At 35.3% G+C, this 23431-nt stretch overlaps 1 protein-coding gene across 1 annotated transcript in view; it reads right to left on the bottom strand.

Moving 5' to 3' along the window:
• Positions 1 to 23431, bottom strand: part of LOC136034996 (vesicle-fusing ATPase 1-like) — a 267443-nt gene that overhangs the window by 68665 nt on the left and 175347 nt on the right. Inside the window, exons 9-10 of the mRNA XM_065716566.1 lie at positions 22209 to 22319; positions 6288 to 6476 (exon numbers count right to left, since the gene is read on the bottom strand). Of these exons, the coding sequence (XP_065572638.1) occupies positions 6288 to 6476; positions 22209 to 22319 (300 nt within the window). The remainder of the gene's footprint in view (positions 1 to 6287; positions 6477 to 22208; positions 22320 to 23431) is intronic.

The following is a 23431-nucleotide window of genomic DNA, read 5'->3' as shown; positions in this document are numbered from 1 at the left end:
TCAACTCTTTTTTTCTAATCTTTTTTCTTAAAAAAAGTTTTTCTTAAACAAAAGATATATAATAATAACCAGTCCTTACAATTTCTTTTTGATTAATAGTCCTTACAATTTCTTTTTGATTAATAGTCCGTTTATCCAAAAACAAATTACATAGCAAACACTTTTGCAAAATAAGAAGGTTCTTTCGGCATAGTCACTGCTGGGAGGTCATTCCGTGTGGCAATATTACGTCTACCAAAGATCTTTTGCATGCATTCCTAGCGGAGAGTTCATACCTGTAAGGAAAATTGTTTTTCATTCGGACTTACACCTGTAAGTCCGAATGAAAAACAATATGGTGAGTAAACCTCATTAGTTTAGCTCATCCAGTTCTTCGATGGAGGTTAGTGCATATATTCGTAAAGCACTGACAAAGAGGCCTAGGTCATTGACCCTAGGTCATTACTAAATAGTAGGAAACGAGTCGGGACTGAAAAACGTCCTTGAGGAACACCACCTAGCAATTGGTCTTCCTTTGAAACAAAACTATCAACAACCCCTCTTAATAATCGTAACTGAAGAATAGCCTGCAAGAACTATCATCAACTCCATGGTGTTGTTGTTTGTAAAGAAGACCACCAAGCCCGGCAGAATCAACGGCTTTTGCAATGTTATAGGATAGAAGGCTAACGTAATGTTCCTATGAGAGAAGATCAATGCAATTCTGAGTCTGTATAATAAAACAACATGACATATTTTACTACATTCTAAAACCACAGTAAAGGTAATATACTAGTAGCAAAATTTTCTCCAAACATGACAATTGTTCTTAGCGCGCAATTTGAAAAGCTTCACAAACCGTCAAAAACCATAGTGTCAGTTGCTATATGGTTTTCCATCGGAAACGTATGTCATTGCGCGAGCGCTAAGGTGGGGTCATGAAGCTTGTGTGGATTTAGATCTGTAACAAAGATTTTCAAGGAAGAATCTAGGACTTTTTGATACTGTATATTACCTTTACTGTTTTCTAAAAGCGTCCCCACATGGAGTGGGAAGAGGTCATAAGGAAGGATTTGAAGAAAATTAAAATTTCTTAGGAGGCGATAAAGAGCGGAGCTTTCGATAGATTAGGCTGAAAGAGAAGTATGAGCATCTCTGTAACAGAAAACTTTGTCATATTTTCAGCCACGTTCTAGCACAGAGCCAGCCCACCTAACAGAGTTAACATAAGTTCTGGACTCCAAAGGCATAAATAGGACGCTAATTCTGTCTTCCTAGGAAGTTCAATTGGACAGCTCGTTCTGGTAAATGTATTGATGACAGAAATCTATGATGTTATGCAAGGACTTCCTTTCATATAATTTTTCTGCTCAGGACAGCATGCTGAATTGGTCGGTAAGGTCCTATAATATTCAGGTCTATATCTGCATAATGAATCAAAATAATTCAAGTGACTTTTCAAGATTTTCGAAATAATCCAACATTTCCTTAAAAGAGAGCCAAGAGCCAGCAAGTTTAGGTATGCACCTTTTGCGGAGAGTACCAGGAATTTTACTAGCGTCTGAAGCCTTATAAATTTTCAATTCAAGAGAATTTTGAACACATTGGCATTAGTTAAATTTGCACGATTGACAGCTACCTCAAGACGCAACGAATAGCAAAGAAAAAAAAAACACAAAAAAAAACAAAAAACAACGGGTGACCCAGGCTTAGGAGCTGGTGAAAAGACCTAGAAACCTCTTATTTTTAAAGATATGATGAGAGAGAACATTTTTGATTTTAATTGATTGAGTGTTTGGTTGAAAGTGAAAGGGTTGTAGCTGTCTGTTAGCTGGCGCGTTGTGCGTTTCCTGGACGGTTGTTGTGTTTAATGTTTACTATATGAGTTTCGTAAATAAAACAGTTAAAAGTGTCATTCACTTCGAGGCCATATCGTCATGTCGTAGACCAGTAGCTGGGAGCAAAGGCGGATCTAGAACAAAATCTTGGAGGGGGCAATGTAACAAGAGTGCTAATTGATCAAATTGACAAGTTAATTTAAAAAAGAGTAAAAAAAAACACAGAATGAGGGCGCCAGAAAAATCTCAGGGAGAGGTACAGGGTTCTCCCTTCCCCCTAAATCTGCCAGGGGATGTAGGAGGATTTAAATGAAGCAGGAGCATCATTAAAGACTCACCAACGTCACTTCGAACGTTCACTCTTTTGGTCGGATAACCGAAATCTCAGATAAGAAATGGAAAACAAAGCAAGTTCTCAACTGAGCTTCCTCACTGAGTTTTTCTTATCAAACAAATTACACTGATCCTAAGTTTTGTAAATGGTTTTTGATGGAAAACTTAGGTTTGCCACCTTAAGCTAAATGATAGACGACGGTAGTTTCTTAAGTGGAAAATGCCAACCGTGATTGGTACACGAAATAATTAAAGGTCGAATATCACCAAGTCTTCCCATAAATTTCTGGCAAAAAATCAACGAAATTAATTACCAATAGAAAAAGTACATTTTACGAGAGATAGTTCAGCTTACGAGTAGCTCAGGTGGCCAACAACATCTCTCTTGTCCTTCATAATCATAAGATAAGATACGCTCTTTCTTAAAAAAAGATGACTTTTTACCGTTTTTGACGTCTGAATCGCCACTGCTTGAAACAGGATCTCTTCAACTTTAACTTTTTTTTTAAGGGTTTGGACTTTCATGCTGCTTTGTGGACTTTTCTTTGTGTTTTTGGTTCTTGTTCCTGCGCAGATGTTCCTTTTGCAAACTATTTTTCCCCAGAGTTTCCACCCTGGTTTTGGAGTAGCTGGCGTGGCATAAAAGCCAATAAAACAAAAAGTATGACAAATATTGGATCTCCGATCGACCTAGACCAGTAACTAGACAATAGAGCAAGTCGTGGAGTTCAAATATTTAGAAAGTTGAAACCACCATACCGGATTATGCCAATGGGAAGTAAAAGCTAGGAATCAGCTAGGCAAGTATATTCTTCAGGAAACTGTCTCAAATCAAATACAACCAGCAGTACTCTTTCCAACTCAAGCGAGGGTGTTCAACAACCACGCCCTCTCGACGCTTTGATTTGGTTCTAAAACCTGCATTTTAAACATGCGATGGCCCTAAAAAGTAACGAATTCTAATGAACGACAGAAAACATCCCAACCACAGATAACCAAGGTGGTCAAATATCGGAAGTGGAATGCTTAGAACAAGTGATTTACGTTCCAGGAACTTGACTACCAAACGTCCTCATCCAGTGGCAACAAAACGGTACCAGGAGTGGAGGATGGCCCAAAAACACGTTACGAAGCAGCTACAAAACTGTTGTCATGAATCTATAAACCTCAATCCAATTGGAACGGAGCGGTGTCTGGGTGGCCGCAGCGATGAGAGATGACTGGCGACTCTTCTTGGATGCTCTAAGAGCTCTGAAAGCACAGGAAGATCTAAGGTCTTCTTGTACAGAAAGCGGCTGTGATATACCTCGTCTATCTTCTTTTTCCGATTTTTTTTTTCTCGTTTTGCCATCCTTAGCCACTGTGGTCTATAAAATCATGATCTCAATTTCTATATTTGAACAAATTTACGTTTATAGTCATTTACCTTTGAATTTTGCCGTTGATTTCCCAATAAATTCCTAGGTTCATAATTACCCCGCTATCCATTTTTCTGATTTGTAATTCGAAATTCATTCGACGTCAAAAGCAGATTTCACCATTTGACATAGAGGGCAAAATTTAAACTTCTATGCTTTCTGCGTTAATATCATTGTAAAAATAAAATTTCAAGTCTATTTAAAAAACACTACAGAGAAGTAGCTGAGAAGTTGTTTTTTTTTCTCGTATTGTGGCTTTAAAATAATTTAGATATTTAGGGCCAAGAGTTTAGACATTTTGATTTGTGTTTTTATAACTTTTTGTGTCCTCAAAGTTTTTATTGTTAAGAAGATATAGTATTTCGTTATTAGTTTGGTTTAATAGTTTTAGCAGATAAGTGTGCCACCAGGTATGCGCACTGCGTTCAAACTGAATATTTATGCTGATTCAAAAAATTGTACAAATTAAAAAAAAATAGAGGTTTCATAAATATTTTTTTTACCTTCTTTCTCTGGTAATTTTTTTAAGTTGATCCTAAATGATGACACTTGTGAAAATTAGAGTTAAATATGCCGATTGAAATTTTGAAACGTAGTTTTTAAGTTCTTTTTCAACTTACATTAAAGTATCTAGACCATACTTAATTTTTCAAAAACAACATGAAGCTTATTTTTCTTATGTTAGATAAAGAGAAGATGGATCAACTGGACAGCTTCACTTCCTTAGCTGCGTTATTAGTAAAGAAAGTGGGTGCAGTGTAGATGTTAAAAATAGAATAGTCAAGGCCCAGTGTGTTTTTTCACAGTTGAAAAAAGCTCGGAAGAATAGAAAGATAAGTCTGCACAACAAGATTAGAGTATTGAAACCTACAGTGATGACAATGGTCAAGTAAAGCGTAGGCTCTCCGAAAAACGGAGGAGGATTTGCCATACGTTATGAAGAAAAATTGCTTACGGATTGTTTTGGGTACCCAAAAGACCGACCGTATCTCAAACTGTAAGATGGAGGAAAAATGCGATCCAATTCCACTTTCTAGGGTTACAGTGAGAGAAAGGATGGGATTACTAGGTTCAGATCTGCGGATAAAGGATGAAAGATTGCCAAAAATTGTCCTTGTCGGCCAACCATCTAGGGCCAAACGAAAATCAGGTCGTCCCCGGATCAGGTGGGAAGATGTTGTAAAGAAAGACTTAAGAGAAATGGGAAATTCCTGGGAGGATGTAAAGAAAGAGGATTTAAATAAATTAGGATGGAGAAGGAGCGTGCGTAGCTACACTGACCTCAGGTGGCTTGGTGCTGCAGTGATTTACAAGTAGTAGTAGTAGTAGCAGTAGAACCATAATGTATTATATTGCATATTTAATGCAAACATGTATATCGCGTATACAATGATGTAAGAAGTGAAGGATGTCAAGCGAGCCTTTACGGCTTTTAATTAATAATAATAATAAAAAAAATGGTGTGACGGACCACAATCGCAGAAAAATAGAGGGACTACTTATAACAAATTTTGTGACTAAAAAACTAATATTTCTTTTTACTGGCTTAAAATTTCACACAGAGGAGCCAGTCAGAGAGAATTTTTCATTTTTCTGGCTTAAAATTTCACACTGAGGAGCCAGTCAGAGGAAATTTTTCTTTTTGCTGGCTTAAAATTTTACAGAGAAGAGCCAATCAGACGGAGTGTTCTTTTTATTGGCTTAAATTCAGATTGCTGGCTTGAAGTCCATTTGAAGTTATTCTATTTTGGAAACCTCTCTAATAACTGCAAGCTTTGGACGCAGTATGCCACCGGTCTTTGACCTCCACAGACACTAGTTGTTAAGTTCTTCACAATGTGGTCGGATAAATGCTACGCCACACACGAAAAAAAAAATTAGTTATGGCCATATGAGTACTGGCCGAGTAAGCCGTCCTGGCTGAGTGGGTTGGTGCGCTGGATTCGGGATCCTTTGTCTGAGAGGACACGGGTTCGAATCCCAGTGTACCCAATTCTTCGGTTTGGGACGGGGGTCAGTGGTGTGACCCTGTAAGCTTAGCCAGAGTCGACCCAGCTCTAAATGGGTACCTGGAGAAATCTAGGGAAGGTAAACAGGAAGGGTGTGCGAAAGCACAGGATGGCTGGCCCCCAACCCCCCATTGCACTTCCTGGCTGAAGGGCCAAGAAACGGAAATCAGCACCGCTGGTAAGGACTGTAAAGTCTAATGCCGTATCCTTTACCTTTACCATATGAGTACTAAAATCAGATGAGTTCAGGGTTCAAAAAACAGAAATAACGCGAGTTAAATAGGGTCATTTACAATATAATTGAATGTAAATCTCCTCTCTCTGCATTTTTTTTTCTTGATTATTTCACTATCGAAAGATAAAAAGTGTGGTGATGTGACAAAATATATTCTATCTAGCTTTTGCTTTCTTTGTCCCTTTGACAAATAGATTTTCCTATTAATATTTAATCTAAACGTAGTTGTGTAAGTTTTTCTGCTCAATTTCCTTCTATATATTTAAGTCCTCCTCCCTTCTTTTTTATTTCGTTACTTTTCATCGTTTCCCTTCTATTAATCTATTTTTATTCCACTCCTGAGGGTATGTTTTTCATCTCAAGGAGTCGTCCGAAACTAGACATACGACGTCAAAAGAATGAAGTTTCTCTGTAAGAGGTACAATTTAATCAAAACCTTTTAATAAAGCAAGCTTTATGAGACCAAAAAACTTACTGGCTTTATATCATTTTCCAGAGCGTATAAGAAGTCTTTCCATGTTAAGCAGAGTTTTGATGCAACGTCCGGATCTACCTCGACCTTGTCCGATGCTTTTACATGACGATTTAAAGCACTTGACCCAGCTGCCCGAACCAAACCCTCAAGCTCAGCACCACTGAAGTTTTTCGTCAGGGAAGCCAGCTCCTAGAATGAATTAAAATAACAAATTAAACAAGCCTTTTTTATATGGGCGACAAGTGTCACATTCGACACAATTCAATGAAGTAAAGACTTCAGACGTCAAGCCGAGATGTAAAAAAAAACTCGTTGCACAGTTCAAATATGTTCAGCAGACAGTCACAGTCCAATGTCGTTTAGACAAAGTAGTGGTGTTAGAAGCTTCGAAATTTATTAAGTAAAAAATACTGCTTGCATGAAGCAGCAATTAATGTCAAACTCTTCCTTTTGTTTTAAAATCATGCTTAATTCGGTTTCAATGAATTCGGTAACTAGAACCGACAATTGGGAAGTGGCTGGAAATTTGTATTAATTAAGTTTTGTCAAATTATCATTGACGCATTATTAATAAACATTCCCGAAAATGTTCTTTGCATAAAAAAAATAAAGATTGTTTTTATGTGAATTTTATGTGAATGGCTCTTAGTTCCTCCGAAAAAAATTGTCCGTGTCACCAATTGATGTTCCATTCAGTAGCACAAGCAGGCCTTAGCTTCGTATTGTAAACGACAGCATTAAAACTGCATGGGAAAAGAGAAAGAGGAAGAAAGAAAGAAAAGGAGAGGGGGAAAAGGCGGAAAACCCTTAGGTGTAATAATGTCCGCCAGATGGCGTCATCGGGCTAGTAAGCTGTGCCAAAATGGCCTCAATTGCAAGGATTCATCAGAAGAAACGCTATTGGAGATTTTTCATTGAGTTTGAAGGATCGATTGTAGTTTAAACGGGTATTTTCGCAGGAAAATGCCCAAAAATGCAATATTTGTGAAAATGCTTGACAGAGGGTGCCGTGTGTCAGCCACTGAATATCACAGGCTGGGATTTGCCATGGAACATCTCAATCTGACAATGAAATGGCAATTTCCCGGTGTTCAAATAAAAACAATGGTAAATTTTAATTTACAAAGTTTTTTCTTGTGGGAAAAAGGTTGGAAATCCTTTGAATTGATAATGCGTGACAGGATGCCACGAGCCAGCCATTGGGTGGAGTTAACTGCCTTTGACTATCACTATATAATAATGACATGCTATATTCCATTAGTTAAAACAAAAAGTATTTATCGGAATATGCAAACGTCAGAAAACGCTCAAGTGATGATGATGGGTACTATATGGTGCCATTAGGTACGCATATTGTACCACACTGGCGTCAATTGCCCGGAGTCATCAGAAGAAACACTATCAAGACTTTTCCTTTAAGTTTAAACAGTCGACTCTAGTAGATGCGCTTATTTTTTTGCAGGAAAACGTCTGAAAATCCTTAATGTTTGATAATGCGTGCCAGAGGATACCACGAGCCAGCCATTGGGTACCACGGTGGCGGTAACTGCCTTGGACTATGACGATATAACAACGAATCATTTTCACTAACATTCCTAGCTGAGTTTCTAACTTTCCTCCCTAAGACACCATCAGTATCTTCACAAACTGTTTTTCTACAATTATTTCATCCATCTTCTACGTTTGTCAAATTTTAAACTCTCCAGTTTAGTATTCAACTGTTTCTGGAATTTGAGAGTTTCTCTCACATTCTCATCCTGGAGTCTACAAGCGTAATAGCTTCCGGATGGTAGTTATCCTCCTAAATTTCAGCTTTAAATTAACCCTTGACACTACTAGATGGTGATCTTTACTTTTAACATCAATATAGCACTCCTATATACCCTAGTATCTTGTATCGATTTACTCAGTCTTCGGTTTACAATAAAAAATCAGTAAGGTTAGCTGTCTTACCATCCTGTGAATACCATGTAAGGACCAAATACTGTATTGGTTACAGCTAGATTGTTTTCCCTACGAAAATCGCAGCAGTCTGTAACCATTATGTTTTCTTCTCCTATACCAAACTCACATAGACTTGGCTTTTTATTTTTAACTATTTTTAATTTCTTGTTTAATTTTTTAATTAATATTTAAAAATTATTTTCAGTTATTAACTGCGTCCTCAACTTTATGTAAATAAAAATAAAATGTCAAAATCACAAAATGATTATAGCGATTAGATTATTTTTTTCAAACTCTGCACCACTAAAATTTCTGCACCCGGGGCAGGTGCCCCCTCTGTCCCCCTATAACCGGATGTTTATTATCCTTAACTTGTCATTAAGAAATAGACATATCCATAGGAAGGATAAGAGGATATTTGACGCTCCAATTTAATTTGTTTTTTTTCTTCTTTCTCCCCATTTAAACTCCCTTTGCTAGCCTTCAAAGTTCAATTTTTCTCACGGCAAATGTCATACTGACGTTCAGAAATTCAGTAGAATAATTCCCGCCGGACAACCAGTATGAGTCACTAAGAGGTCAAAATTTCGGCTCTCTTTAATTCCCGAAGGCATCGCCCTCTCGACCAAAGATGTTCTAAGAACCTTATTACAAGACTGAACAAAAAATTGAGCTTTCTCACCAGCTGGTAATGACAAATGATATTAGCATCCCATTACAACTGAGGCGCGAGAATCACCCAATAAATACAGCAATAAATCTTTAATATTAATCACCACGATTGTTTTTTACTATTCAGTCACTATTTAATAAATGTGGAGGTACGAATAAATGGAATTTGATTGAATATAGCAGCAGAAACATAAAATATGGCAACTTCATGTATCGTATATGGCAAATTCATACATCGAAGATGACAACTTCATATCGATTGTTTCAAGCATGTGCACTGGAACTTATTCGAGGCAGGGGGAGGGGTGTGGGGAGAGCAATAATAAAACAAATAGTTTGATAATTTGAATAAGGAGTACCCAGGAACTCAGGAAAACTTGGGATTTCAAGAAGATGGCTAGGCTCTTAGGAACCCCGCCGAGCACATCTCTGGACAGTTTAAAACATACGTGAAGTTAAACAAACCAAAATTAGAGCCAAATTAAGTCAAAACTTTTAATGCACCAGACCATTCTTGTGACTTTGGGGACAATATCACTGAGATCCAATATCATAAAAAAAAAAAAAAATTCTGTGAAAAATTCTGATTGGCCCAAATTAGCGCTAGTTAAATCTCATATTATAAAATTTTGCTGTGAATGGACCATAAGTGTGATACGACCTTCTCTGGGGACCAAGTTGTTCATCCGTAATCACGAAAACAGATTTGTTTATCAACACTTAATGATCAACAATTATTTTCACGAAAACCAACATTTATTATTGTTGAAAATAAAGGACAATATTTTCAAAACCAATTGATCATTGTTTTACTATTTTCAATTTAACTCATGTTTACTCCTGATATTTTCAATACTTAAACACCATTTCACTGTCTAAACAAATTCTGAAAGTGTCAGTTAAATATAACAAGATTTCTCTAGTGCCCTTTGGAGAGAAAAGGGAGGTTTGTTCAAATGAACCTACTTGTGTCGTACTTGTAAATAAGAGATAAAGTTAATGATAAATAACAAGAATTACGACAAAGTAATAGTTTTTTCTTCTTCTAAAACTGTGAGAAAAAAAAAAAATCCCCATCATATCTAACCTTGAAATTTCCTGCTCAAATTTGACCATCAAGGTACATAGCAGCGATTTAAATTTGGGTCGTATTCCTCATCACAGTGTTCATCAACAAAACCTTTGTTGGTCACTAGAACACGATTGTTGATAAACAGTGTCTCGCTAGAACACCATTGCTGATCAACAAGGCCTGCTCAACAATTGCTGATCAACAATGAATCAATGTCAATTATAGGCGACAAGATGTTCAAAAAAAGAAGTGTTTTGTGTCTGTTTATTCGTTAATGTATGCTTCAGTACCAGCGTTGCCAACCCAATATTGCCGCTTTTGGAGCAATTTAGAGGCTCCGGTACAAAGCGGCACATGTGACAATTTTTAAGTACAATCGAATTTGCTGTTACCTTTTGATTTTAGTTCCTCCTCTCTGACTCTGATATCTGTTCAAGTCTAAGTTTGTCAAAAATTTTGTCTTGTTATGGTGAACTCTTAACTTGCTGATCAGATGGTAAAATTAATCTCTTGCGGTACAATTTTAGTAGAAACTGCTACAGTTTATTTCTAAGCGTTGACAACGCTGTTCAATGCACTACAGCTTGTCACGTGGATTTAAGAAATCGCTCTTGTGGATAAGTAAACTAAAGAGGTTAGTTTTGTCGTTGGCTTAATTACCAGCAATGTTTTTTTTTCTTTTTATTTTATATTGCCTCAGCAACAGACAAAATCCCAAATGCAAGAAACAAATGGATTCAGCTGAATGAATCTGAATTAACTTAGGGTCATTAATTGGAGTCTTAATTAGCGTTTGTATTTTTTACCAGAAACACATTATTAATAGCCAAGAGGAAAAATCAGCCATTTGTCTATAAACCAGAGGAGAATTGGAGATTAGAAGTCTTATTTATTTCTAAATCACGGTTTTTGGCACGTGTTTTAAGGAATAATATACTTAAGATCAGGTTTGGAATAAACAGCCCAATTATGGATTCTAATTAGTAATACAGCTAGTACAATCTTGACTCAATATAAGATAAGGAAAAAGAATAATCTTAGCCTTTTAGCACACAACTATGGAAAAGTCAAATAGTCAGTCGAATAAACATTATTAGTATCTGTTCAACACCAAACGTTAGACTTTGTAAAGAGCGAAGTGTCTCCCTCACATTTTTGGTCGGTCACTTCGTATGGAAGGGATGGTCATCGAGTGGGAATTGAAAATCCTACTAACCTCTCAAGGGCCAATAGTTGTTGAACGGCAAAGAAACCCTATATGTTTCTTTTTGCCCCTGGGCACCCGGTAGTCCTCTCTATTTGTCCCGAGTCATAATTATTGTTGTTCTAATTTTCATTAAATTTCGCTCGTTGTCAGTTTGCCCTGACTATTCATTTTCAATTTCTGTTCTTCTTAAGTTTCATTTATTCAAGTGTTTACAATAAAAAATCATAAAAAATTTAAATCATTTGGTGATAGCAACATTATTTATAATTTAAAATTCAATATTCATTTTTAAGACAAATTCATGACGACAGCGTAGTTTTAAGATTTGAGCTTATTAAGAGTTTAACAGGCTTAAAAAGAGTTTAACGACCTTAACAAGAGCGAAGCTCAGAGAAAATAAGAGTTTTTAGAGATGAAATGGAGAGAGGAGGATTTGAATATACCTTCAAAATGGAATGTTCTTATTCATGAAGCTGCTTTTGACCCAAGTGTGGTAAGTGTCCTCTTTTTTAGTTTAAAATCAGCCAAAAATGTTCGCTGTTGTCCATTAATCATTATAATGGTGCGTTATATGCTTTTGATATCGCGTATCTAACTTTTAGTGGTTCATAATACCACTATACCACCACTACCTCCTCACTCCCTGAAAAAACCTCCCTTGTCTCCTCTTAACGTTCTCCTGTCGCAAAAATAAATTTTCACAGAATCAAAAAGTGGTTCCGGCAGGGACGAATCAGAAACCTCTGCATGCAAAAATCCATAGAAAATTTAAATCATTTGGTGATAGGAACATTATTTACAATTTAAAATTAAATTTAAAGTAAAATTCATGACGACAGCGTAGTTCTAAGCTTTGAGCTTTAGTGTCTCATTGCTCCTTCTAACGATCATTGAATTGTGGTGCAATACTAATCCTTTTGGTAATAAAATGGTTCCTTTGAATTTTGAACATTTTTATTGGTCTTTTCTTAAAGATCATTTTTTTCCAAGGTTGCTAGATAGTACCAAAATGAAACTGTTCTAATTCCAGAAATAAGCTTCTCAGAGATTGTGTAAAGTACGAATCGCGTAGAATATTGAATCGTCCATTCGAGAAAATGGGATCAAATTATTGGTCTCTTCTAGATTTTCAAAAAATGATTGGGGAAGTGGAACCCATAATTCAAAATTCCCTTAATGGGAATTTTTGGGGGCTTTAATGGGAAAACTGTGTGGTCAGTTTGCATTTCTTTATTCACAGTAAAATAATATATACTATTTACAAAATTTATTTTTGAAATAACTGACAATTTGCTGGTGTCATTTACATTTACGTCTTTTAGATTTTAAAACAATGATAAAAACGTCTCTTAAATTTTCATACTTTTTATGATACAGGTTATCTTATACATCTATAATACATCTTTCCGCTTGGAACATACAACTGTAGTTTACATTGACTTATACTAAATTATACTAATACATGTATTTATTCTAATATAGTTTAAATTTTTCTTCTGTTTACAATTTATCCTTATTTTTTTCTTCTGGTATTTTTTTCCAGTGTTGAAAGTGTTCTTATACCACAACAAAATGAAACAGAATAAATTAACGACTGAGTGTAATAAACGACTGAGTGTAATTTTATGACCGTTTCTGATATAATGGCTACAAGTAGGGAGAATTTTACATACATTTATAAAAATTGACAAATTGCAGCTTTTTTTTCTTAATCTTCTTTTTTAGTTACAACCTATGTGCTGGTTTTAAACCGGCACAGTGTTGTGTTATTTGGGCATCAATGATGGCTGAATATTGAGGCTTGAATATGAATATACCCAAAGCGTTTACAAAAATCTTCATTTTCTTACACAAAGCTTACATTTTCACATAATAAAGTTATGTCAGTGTTTCTTTCCTATTCTAAAATTATTTTTCAATTTCAGTACATATTCAGAGTCCCTTAGCTCCGAGAATGTCTTTTTAGAAAGCGAATTCCCCAAACACTTATATAACTTAATGTAGATAACTTTATTATATTATAGAGATAAAGGTTTCATCTCTATTTTGAACAGTTATATTTACTTAATGGTATCTCTTCACTAGTCCTAGCAAAGAATTGTTTATATTTTATACTTAAGACATAGAAAGCTGTTCAGGAGCGTCCATTAGAGGGGCAAGGGGGCATTCGCCCCCAAGATCCCCCTCGATCTTGAAAAATTTGTTTTTTGAATTTGAATTGAAAAATTTGAATTTGTTTTTTTTTTCATTATAAACTGCTTGTTTGGTACTTTCATAAAAAAACTGCAAAACGACAAAATTACCCCCGCCCCCAGACTTTGAAAAATACATTTTGCCCCCTCTTCACTAATTTTCGTAAAATTGATGCCACTGGTTCTGTTTAGTTTTCAATATTTTTTGGTTTTGAATACTCACAATAATTTAGTCGAGAAATGGTTTGGAAAGTAAGCAAAGACGTGAACTTTTCTATAGAAAGAAATTAAGCGTAAACTTCAGATATCTTCTGAAGTTGTCATCGTCCATAAATTTCCCTTGCCGTAATAAGGTTTTTTTCTGTAAAAGCTATAGCTCACTGTTTATTTTATTTTATTTTTTATTTTAATTTTTATAGCGAAAACTTTTTGGAAAGCAGAAACCTAACAGGAAGTTGTAAGCGAGCCTCTCAAAAAAGCTGATTCTGATATTGAAATACCAAGGAAAGTGAAAATTAAATTTGAATTGGCTACGTGAAAACTTACGTAAAAGACATACACTGGGACAAGCAGACACATAGGCACAGAGAGTGAGAGAGACAAAAACATATACAAACACACAGATTCAGACATACAAACAGACAAAGACAGACACTAGGGCAAGCCAAGACCCGCCCAGACACACAGGCACAAAGAGTGAGAGAGACTAAAACACATAACAAATACACAGATTCAGACATACAAACAGACAAACACAGACACTAGGACAAACAAGAACCCACCAAGACGCACAGGCACAGAAAGTAAGAGTGACAAAAACACATACACACACATACATTCAGACAAACAAACAGACAAAGACAGAAACTGGGACAAGCCAATACCCACCCAGACACACAGGCAAAGAGAGTCAGAGAGATAAAAACACTTACAAACACAGATTCAGACACACAAAGAGAAAAAGACAGACAATGGGAAAAGAAATCACCCGCCCAGACACAAGGACACAGGGAGTGAGAGAGACAAAAGCAAATGCAAACACACAGATTCAGACATATAAACAGACAAAGACATACACTGGGACAAGCAGACACATAGGCACGGAGAGTGAGAGAGACAAAAACACATACTAACACCCAGATTCAGGCATACACATAAACAAAGACAGACACTGAGACAAGCACGCACTCGCCCTGACACACAGACACAGGGAGTGAGAGAGGCAAAAACACAAACAAACACACAGATTCTGACATACAAACAGACAAAGAGTGAGAGACAACAACACATACAAATACACAGATTCAGACTTACAAACAGACAAACATAGAATCTAGAACAAGCAAACACCCACCCGGACCTAGAGGCACAAAAAGTGAGAGAGACAAAAACACATACACACACATATATTCAGACAAACAAACAGACAAAGATAGAAACTGGCACAAGCAAATACCAACCCAGATACACAGACAAAGAGAGTCAGAGAGACAAAAAAACTTCCAAACACAAAGATTCAGACACACAAACAGACAAAGACAGACACTGGGAAAAGAAAACACCTGTCCAGAGACACAGACACAAAACTGAGAGAGACAAAAACACATAGAAACACACAGATTCAGAAATACAAACAGACAAAGACAGGCACTGGGATAAGCAAACATCTTCTCAGACACAGAGGCACAGTGAGAGACAAGCAAACAGTCAATCAATTTCTACCAGCAACCTGGTTCATTTAGGTTTACTTAGCGTGGCTAACCACGCCAAGTGGAACCTAGACGAATCTAACTTGAACAAAGTTATTTTAAAAAAGGTGGGGATTATAGGTTAGCTGCAGACACCCGAGTGCAGGTAAAAATTTACTGGGAGTTTGCTTATATATACATATATATATATATATATATATATATATATATATATATATATATATATATATATATATATATATATATATATGTATGTATTATCTTTATAAGTGAGCAATACTTGTGTATTTATGTATGTTCTCGAAAACGGCTCCAAATTTTTTAGGAAAATTTGTATCTTGGGATATTCTAATATAAAGAAAAACGATCTGGATAGGTCGGAAGTTTGATAAAATTGGTTAAGAGCTTTAATTTTGGTTTTTGCAAATGACGTCATGTACTATGTTAGTATATCATACAGTCATTTTTTATGACATCCTATAAGCATTTTCTTATATGGTGTAATGCACAGCATAAATAGGATTGTTGAGTTTCAAACGCATCAATTATTTATATAATATAATGTCTATTGGAAGGCCCAAAAAACGAAAAATTTCAGTTGCAGTTACAATAAATGATGATTCTTTGGAACAAACCACTGAACTATCAAACGTGATAAGATGTGAAAATCAAAAATCTAGATCATCAATTGCGACAACACCAATACGAGCATCTAAAGCAAAAGCCATTGCTAAATTGTCTGAAGTAATCAAAATCAAAAACGTGTCAAAAATAAAAATGAAGAGATAAGATACGGACGGCAAGAAGATATGCAAAAACGAAAATTAGAGCGTGTCAAAAATGAAATGAAGAGCAAAAACACACGCGGTTAGAAGGCATGCGGCACCGAACAAGTGAGAGAGTCAAAAATGAAAATGAAAAGCAAAGACATGCGGTTAGAAGAAAAGCGGTGGCGTGTCAAAAATCAAAATGAAGAGGAAAGACACGCGCAGTTAGAAGACATGTGACACTGAGCATGTGAGCCAGTCAAAAATGAAAATAAAGATCAAATATATACGCAGTTAGAAGAAAGCGGCGGTATGTCAAAAATGAAAAAGAAGAGCAAAGACACACTCGGTTACAAGACATGCGACACCGAGCTGTGAGCAAGTCAAAATGAAATGAAAAGCTAAGACATACGAAGTTAGAAGACAACCGACACCAAACATGTGAGCGAGTCAATGAAAATCAAAATATGTCAAAATTGATAAAAATAGCGATGATGGTTGGGTTTGGGCTTTTGGCATGCATAGGCTCATCAATGCCTACCATATGTTTGTTGAAAAAACAAAGATTCAGCAATATATATTTTACAATGACGAAAGACAAGCCAAGGAAAAACGAACGAAAAAAATTGAAAATGATAGTGATGCTTATTAGGTTTTGGATTTTGACACTGATAAGGTCATCAATGCCTAGGACATACCTTTGAAAATCAAAAACCTGGATTAGATAAACCGTTGGAAGAAAATGAAGTTTTTGTCTCACCACCTGAACAATTAAAAGAAACGAAGGTTCGGCGATATGTCTTTCAAAATGACAAAAGACAAGCCAAGGTAGAAATTAAAGGCCCGATAAAAAAACCTATTATACAAAGGAACTAATTCTAATTTAAGGTCCATTTGGAGGTCATGACATCAGGAAAAGGTTTAAATTGTCTGAATTTTGAAGACAAGCGACAGTGAGAATCCTTATACAGAAGCCTACCACGAGCCGAGTGCAAGGACCTGGCGACATAGCCACCGGGTCCTAGTAAGATATATATATATATATATATATATATATATATATATATATATATATATATATATATATATATATATATATATATATATATAATATATAGTTCACGGACTTTCACTTCTAGCGGGTGTCAAATAAAAAAAAAGAAATAAAGAGGAATCGTGGGTGAAAAACTAGCGAAAACTGAGCTAAAAACACAAGACACCCAACAGGTTAAGAAGGTGCAGCATTCCCCTGAAATTTCAGTTGTCAAAAACAACAAGCGAAATTCCGCAACTGGCAGCAGAAAAAAGACTACTAATCTTTAATGTTGGTATAATTGATGATGACCATCATCACGCGAAGTATTTTTTTTTCTAAATCACAAAAACAGGCAAAACTTTTAAGACATATTGTCCTATAGTTTTTATTTTTCCAATTCTCCGCATTTTTTCTACGTAAAACATCTTAGCTCCGAAGCTGAGCTTTATAGATACAAAAAAAGCCAAATATTTGCAAGACTTGTATTATCTCTTCGATATGTTCTAATCAAAGAAGCATCGTTCTCTTATACATTTTGGGGAAATAACACTAGTAATCATAATATCAAAATGCCCATTTCAAATTTCTTATAATTCTCTTTATTTACAATTTTGATACCTTTCATATTTTAACAATAGATGCTAAGAAGAGTAACAAAACGACTCGAACTCTTGTAGTCTACACGAAAAAATGAAGAATAAACAAAGAGATAGTTTCTGAAGTTGCCATCACCCATTAATTTTCCTTGGCAAACTAGAGGTAAATTTTGTTCCGGACAAGATAAAGCTTTTTTCTGACGTGTTCGAACCAATTTTCATGGAAATTTGACGAGGGATCATTCGCACAGAAAGTAAAAAAAAATAATAGAAAATCTAGAAAAAATATAAAAAAATTAGAAAAAAAAGAAAATCTAAGTTTTTCTATTAATTTTGCAAGTTTTTCTAAATGATTCTAGGTAAATCACCCAAGCATCGAAGCGTTTTAAAAAAATGGAATATCGTCAAATAAGTATTTTGTAACCAAAGAATTGTAGTCATATCATCAAATTAAAGAATTGTGTATCTCTTACAATTTTTTTTGGGAAATAACAAGAACCACGATGTCGAAGAAAAAAGTTCTGCTCATCGATTTCGAGTTTTGATCCATAATGTTTTAGTCAAGAAATACTATGAAATCAAAAAAAAAAAAAAAAAAAAAAAAATACAAACTCTTGAACACGAACGTCATCTCAAATAAATACTCAGAATAACACGTACCCTCAGAAACAATTTTAGAGTTCACACTGCATCAATTTTTCTTGGCATCTTAGAGGCAACATTTTTTGGGCAAGTGAACAATTTTTCTTCCAACCCAGACCGATTGATTTTACCGTCAAACTTGTACGGCCAAACTCAGTGTTACTACTGTCACGGATTTTCTATTGTCACATAGTCACAAATTTTCTGTGCAACGTCACAGACTGTTTAAGTGATCAAAAGATCATGCGTGTTTACCACCAAACGGAGAAAAGTAACAGGTTTTAGAGATAAAGTACAGCATATTTTACTATTGGAAACTGGATTAGTTAACTTTGGTGTAAGATTCTTTTTCTGGCCTGGCTACATCATATGAAGCGAAATCAACGACCACTGCACAGGGCTGTCTCTACCCTTTCGGGGTACCAACAAGACTGAGGGCTTTGTGGTCAACTCAATTCCAACTTTAGGAGTGGCGTCCCTCGAGGAAATTATAGCCTAGTAAACGACACAGCATTCATATGGGATTCTGATTCATGGATAATTCTTTTGGGCTTGGTCTGTTTTGACGGCGTTTTGGGCTGAAAAACCTCTTCCTAGTTAATTTATCTACAACGGGCTGCCTCCCCGTTGTAGCATAATATTTGTAGGCATGAATACATGATGACACGGAGGTAATAGGCTTGATATTGTCTGTGCAGGATTTCGACTCTTGTTGATAGAAGAGCATCGCCAAGTGCTGAAAACCGTGTTGTAACCAAGATGGGCCCAGGATTGCACAGAGCCTCCGTTTATACTCAAGGTCCCAGGGACTTCTTGCTGTCCGGTTCCAAGCCGGCTTAAGTTTTTCGGTGTAGACTTGAGAAGATATATGACCCCTGTCCTGAACTGGCATCTGTGACAAACACTTTTCCTGAGGCCGAAACAATTTCAATGATTTAAAGTATATGAAAAGTGGAACTTGGAATATTACGACGTTAAAAAATGACTATCGTATCAGCATTTTGACAGACAAACTCAAATGATTCGAATTGGACTCATTAGGAGATTCATAAACTCATATCCCAGTGGTAGGAAGAGTGAAATTAGGTGATATAGAATTTGTTTACTCAGGCAGGAAGGATGGGGTACATAGACAGGGAGTAGGGCTCATGATCAATAAGGATGCTGCTAAGTCTTGTTTAGGCTGGGAAGGTGCTAATATGAATTCAGAGCCTAAATTGCGCCCCAGAAATGTGATTTTGTGAATTTTGAAAAAAAAGTTAACTTTTTCTTAATTTTGGTTCAAGTCTACTTTTCGATGACTTTTTTTGAAAAGCAAATTGCAATAAATCAAGAAGGATCTTAAACCATAATAGAATTTTTTTTTAATTTAAGGTATATTTTTCGTAATTCTTTAAAACCTCATAAATTAGGATATAGCAAAGTTATGAGACATAAATAAATTTCTTTGGGTATCATTTGTGCAGCAAATCTATGTTCATAAAATTCACATTTAAACGAAAAATACTAAATATTTTCGTCGATGTTCAAGCAGGTAGTGATATGTACTTCAAAACGCCTTCCAGGGATATAATTTAGGCTCTGAATCTATCCCAGAAAGTTTTATCTGTTCAGCTCAACTACTTTCAAAAAAGAAGAAAATCTCATCAAGAACCAGAGGCAATTTCGGAGGGAGGGGGGAGAGGAGGCATTTGCCCGGGGTGCATATATTTTTAGGGGCGTAAAATTTCAAATAAATAAAATAGCGGTTATAATCATTTTGTAATTTTTGAAATTCTGTTCTTATTAAAATAGAGGGCACAGGTAACAAATAAAATAATTTATAAATTAACAGTTAATTAATAAAATAAATTAAAAATTAGAAAAATAAATAATAATTAAAACAACTAAATTAAAACAATTAATAATAATTACTTAATTAAAAAAATAAATTAATTTTAATTATAAATAAATTAATAATTAATTAACAAACCGAAAATAATTTTGTTAATAAATGAAAATTATGATAAAATTCTAGCCTGAAAATTTATTGGGAGGCGGGGGCTAATAAATATTGTGTTCCGGGCGCAAGACAGGCAAGAACCGCCATTGTCAAAAACTTCACCAATTATTGAAATAAGTGGTTTCACCAGGAATATACAGCATTCTCAGGAGGCCTTTAAACTTTTCTTAGCCTCTAAACTTTAGGTGTCAGACGCTTGTAATTTGTTTTGTCTCTCCTGAAATCCCACCCACATACACTGCAAATTCGCAGTTACCAAAGTCCTGCATACACATACGCAAGCTGAAGGGTCTTCATTCTTATGTCTCTCCCTTCCCCACCTCAAAATTAGGAAATCAATATTTTTTCTGAAATGTTGACATTTTCCTGTGTGTTTCGTATAATCCACCTCTTTTTTTTTTTACAGAATTCCCACCCCTAGACATATATACTATATCCCCAAAACCCCTAGACATATATTACTTCCAACGTGCCAGACACCCTATACCTCATTTTCCCCATATTTTAAGTTCCTTTGAAGATAGTCAAGTCGATTCTGTTTTTTCTTTTTTCTTTTGGTTCTTTCTCAATGAAAAGAGGAAGCCCTTTAGGACTTCATCTCAGAACACATCAAATTAAGTTCCACTCAAAACTTGACTGCGGTTTGGCGAAAGGAACTTAAAGGAAGTCGTGAATATAGGACGAATGCCAACTTTTTCTACTCTGGGAATTCGATCTGAAAATAGGGCTGTACTGCATATTGCCCACACTGCCCACTACTGCATAAACTCTAGCTTAAGAAGAATTCTGCAAAGATACAAAATACTGCTAATAATACAAGATAATATTCTATTTTGTTCGGACATAACAAAAGACAATTAAACAATTTCGTGGCATTATATTACACACTACTATATTCTAAATTTATAATATTTATATATTTACTATCACCTATATGTATATTACAGTAACTAGAGGCATTTTAGTAGTTACATAATCTAATGGCACTATGTTTGGCATTTTTTGAACGGAGATGCAGCAAAATTCCGCATAAATAAATGTTTATAAAATAGGTTTCGCGATTGCAATAGCCTTCACAAAGCTAAATGGATTTGGTTCACCTTTGCTACAGGTCTAAAAGGACCTTTTCTAAAGGTCCTAGGCTAAGGACAACAGTCTATGAGCGAAGAAAGGAAGAAAGAGAAAAGACTCTGAAATGATTTCAAAATAGAACTCATACACCACTGTAGCCAGATGCTTGGTATAAGATAGCAGCGCCAAATAAATCTAAAACGATCCAAAGGAACAAGTTTTCGAGCAAAAATGTGCCAAAGCTGTAATTTAAAAGAAAAATCGCGTTTAAAAATGGGTTGATTTGAAAAATTAGTACTTGTGTATTTTCAGAACACACTTAATAGGTGAAGTTAGGTTCTTTCGTGAAACAAACTACGATGCAGGTACATTTTAGTTAAATATTTTATATATAGAGGTGGTTAGGTTAAGTTACGTATTTGATATGATGCACCCCTCCCCATAATGTGCAAATATATAGCCCAAACTTTGGATAAAGCTAATGAAATAAAACAAAATAGGATGGAATATTAATGCTTTATTAGGAAAATTGTTCCTTCTCGTAGGAGTATAAAGTCATGCTGTGTCCATTGACGCACTGTTTTTGTTGTGGGCAACAACCCCTTATCCTGGAAATATACAATTGCCTCTTTTTCAGTCTTTGACAAATCCCAAATTTTCATTTCAAAATCCATGTTCAGACACTATCTTCTATGACTGTGCATAGGAAACTAAATTGACTTTTGTCTTTGTGGCTATGAAACCGGATTTTCTCATAAAATGTACCTGCATCGTAGTTTGTTGCACGAAAGAACCTAACTTCACTTATTGAGTGGGTTCTGAATAATACACAAGTACCGAAAATTTATTGCCCAGCGATAAAATCGCCCAAATGCGCCTCATTTGGGAACACTGAGCTAGTTTATTATTGTTTCTATGTTGGCCGAGTAATATGCTAAGAACGTGACTGTGAAGAGGGCAAAGAAACCAAGAAAAAAAAGGAATCTCAAAATGTTTTCAAGACAAACTTACTTCAATATTTACACCTGGAGCTAGTTTGTTGTTCTTCCTCATGTTGGCAGTGTGAATGTTTAAAATTTGAACTCGGCCAGCTTCATTCGGAAGACCGATTTCCATTTGGACCTAAACAAAGTGATTAAAGCACAGTTAAAAAAAACAAAAAAAACTGATAAACTAAGAGACAAAACCAGGCCTAAATGAGAAAGATTTCTGTGATATTTGCAAAGGCCTGAGCGAGTAGAGAGGGCAATTCAGATTTATTAGAAAATGTATACATATATGTAATAAAATATAATAGAAAATATAACATAGAAAATATAATAAAATATACATAGAAAATATAATGTATTCATATACATTTACAAAGAGATCTTTGCACCTTTTATTGTTTCTGCCCTCGATTTTTTTTTATTTTAGCGAAAGTAGCTCGTTAGGTTCAGATGCAAAGCAAAAGTAACAAAAGGAGATAAATGAGACAGAAGTAGTATTTTTATATATGTTCTTATAATTGAAATTGTTATTTTACTGGGTAATGATAGACGGTGGTAACTAGTTTTTTCTCACGGATATAATTGAGTCTCCTTTCTTAATTCTCTATTTCATCCGCTTTTAATTGAATTCTCGTCATTAGGTCAAAAGACTGATTTCCACTTTAACTTATACATTGTTATTAAAGCAAAGAATAAAAAGTCGACTGATTCATAACGAAGCAAATTCAGACCTGAATCAAAGGTTTTCAAAACATAATCCCAAACCTTAGTCCAGAGGTGAAAATAAAAGTTTAAAGAGAAGCCAGGTTGGTGAATGTGGACCAAACGTCTCACAGTCATTTAAAAAAAGTAACGACCTGGTTTCGCTATTTGTAACCATTGCATTTGCGCACAGTGAAGATTGCGCACGTGAGACCAACGGTCTCATGAAGATTGCGCACGTGAGACCAACGGTTTCTTGGCTTTTCATAGATATACAAATTTCGACTTTAAGTTTAGCCATTTCTCTGTTATCAGGAGCTAAGAATGTACAGGTATATTTTAATGTAAGTCGAATAAAAATGTACGGCAAATAAATAACCCTTTTTTTTACCTTTTCTCTTCAATTTCTTTAAAGTTTTCAGTGGGTGTCAGGTTTCAGAGACAATGGAAGCATGTCGTTTTATATATATACTAATTTGGACTGTTAGTTTAGCCATTTTTGGGGGCATTTACTTTGACTGTAATGTTTAACCATATATTTGG

The sequence above is a fragment of the Artemia franciscana genome, chromosome 13 (genome assembly GCF_032884065.1).
Source record: "Artemia franciscana chromosome 13, ASM3288406v1, whole genome shotgun sequence".
Classification (NCBI taxonomy): Eukaryota; Metazoa; Arthropoda; class Branchiopoda; order Anostraca; family Artemiidae; genus Artemia; species Artemia franciscana.
Note: the sequence above shows the minus strand (reverse complement) of the source record. Positions and strands in the feature narration are given on the sequence as shown.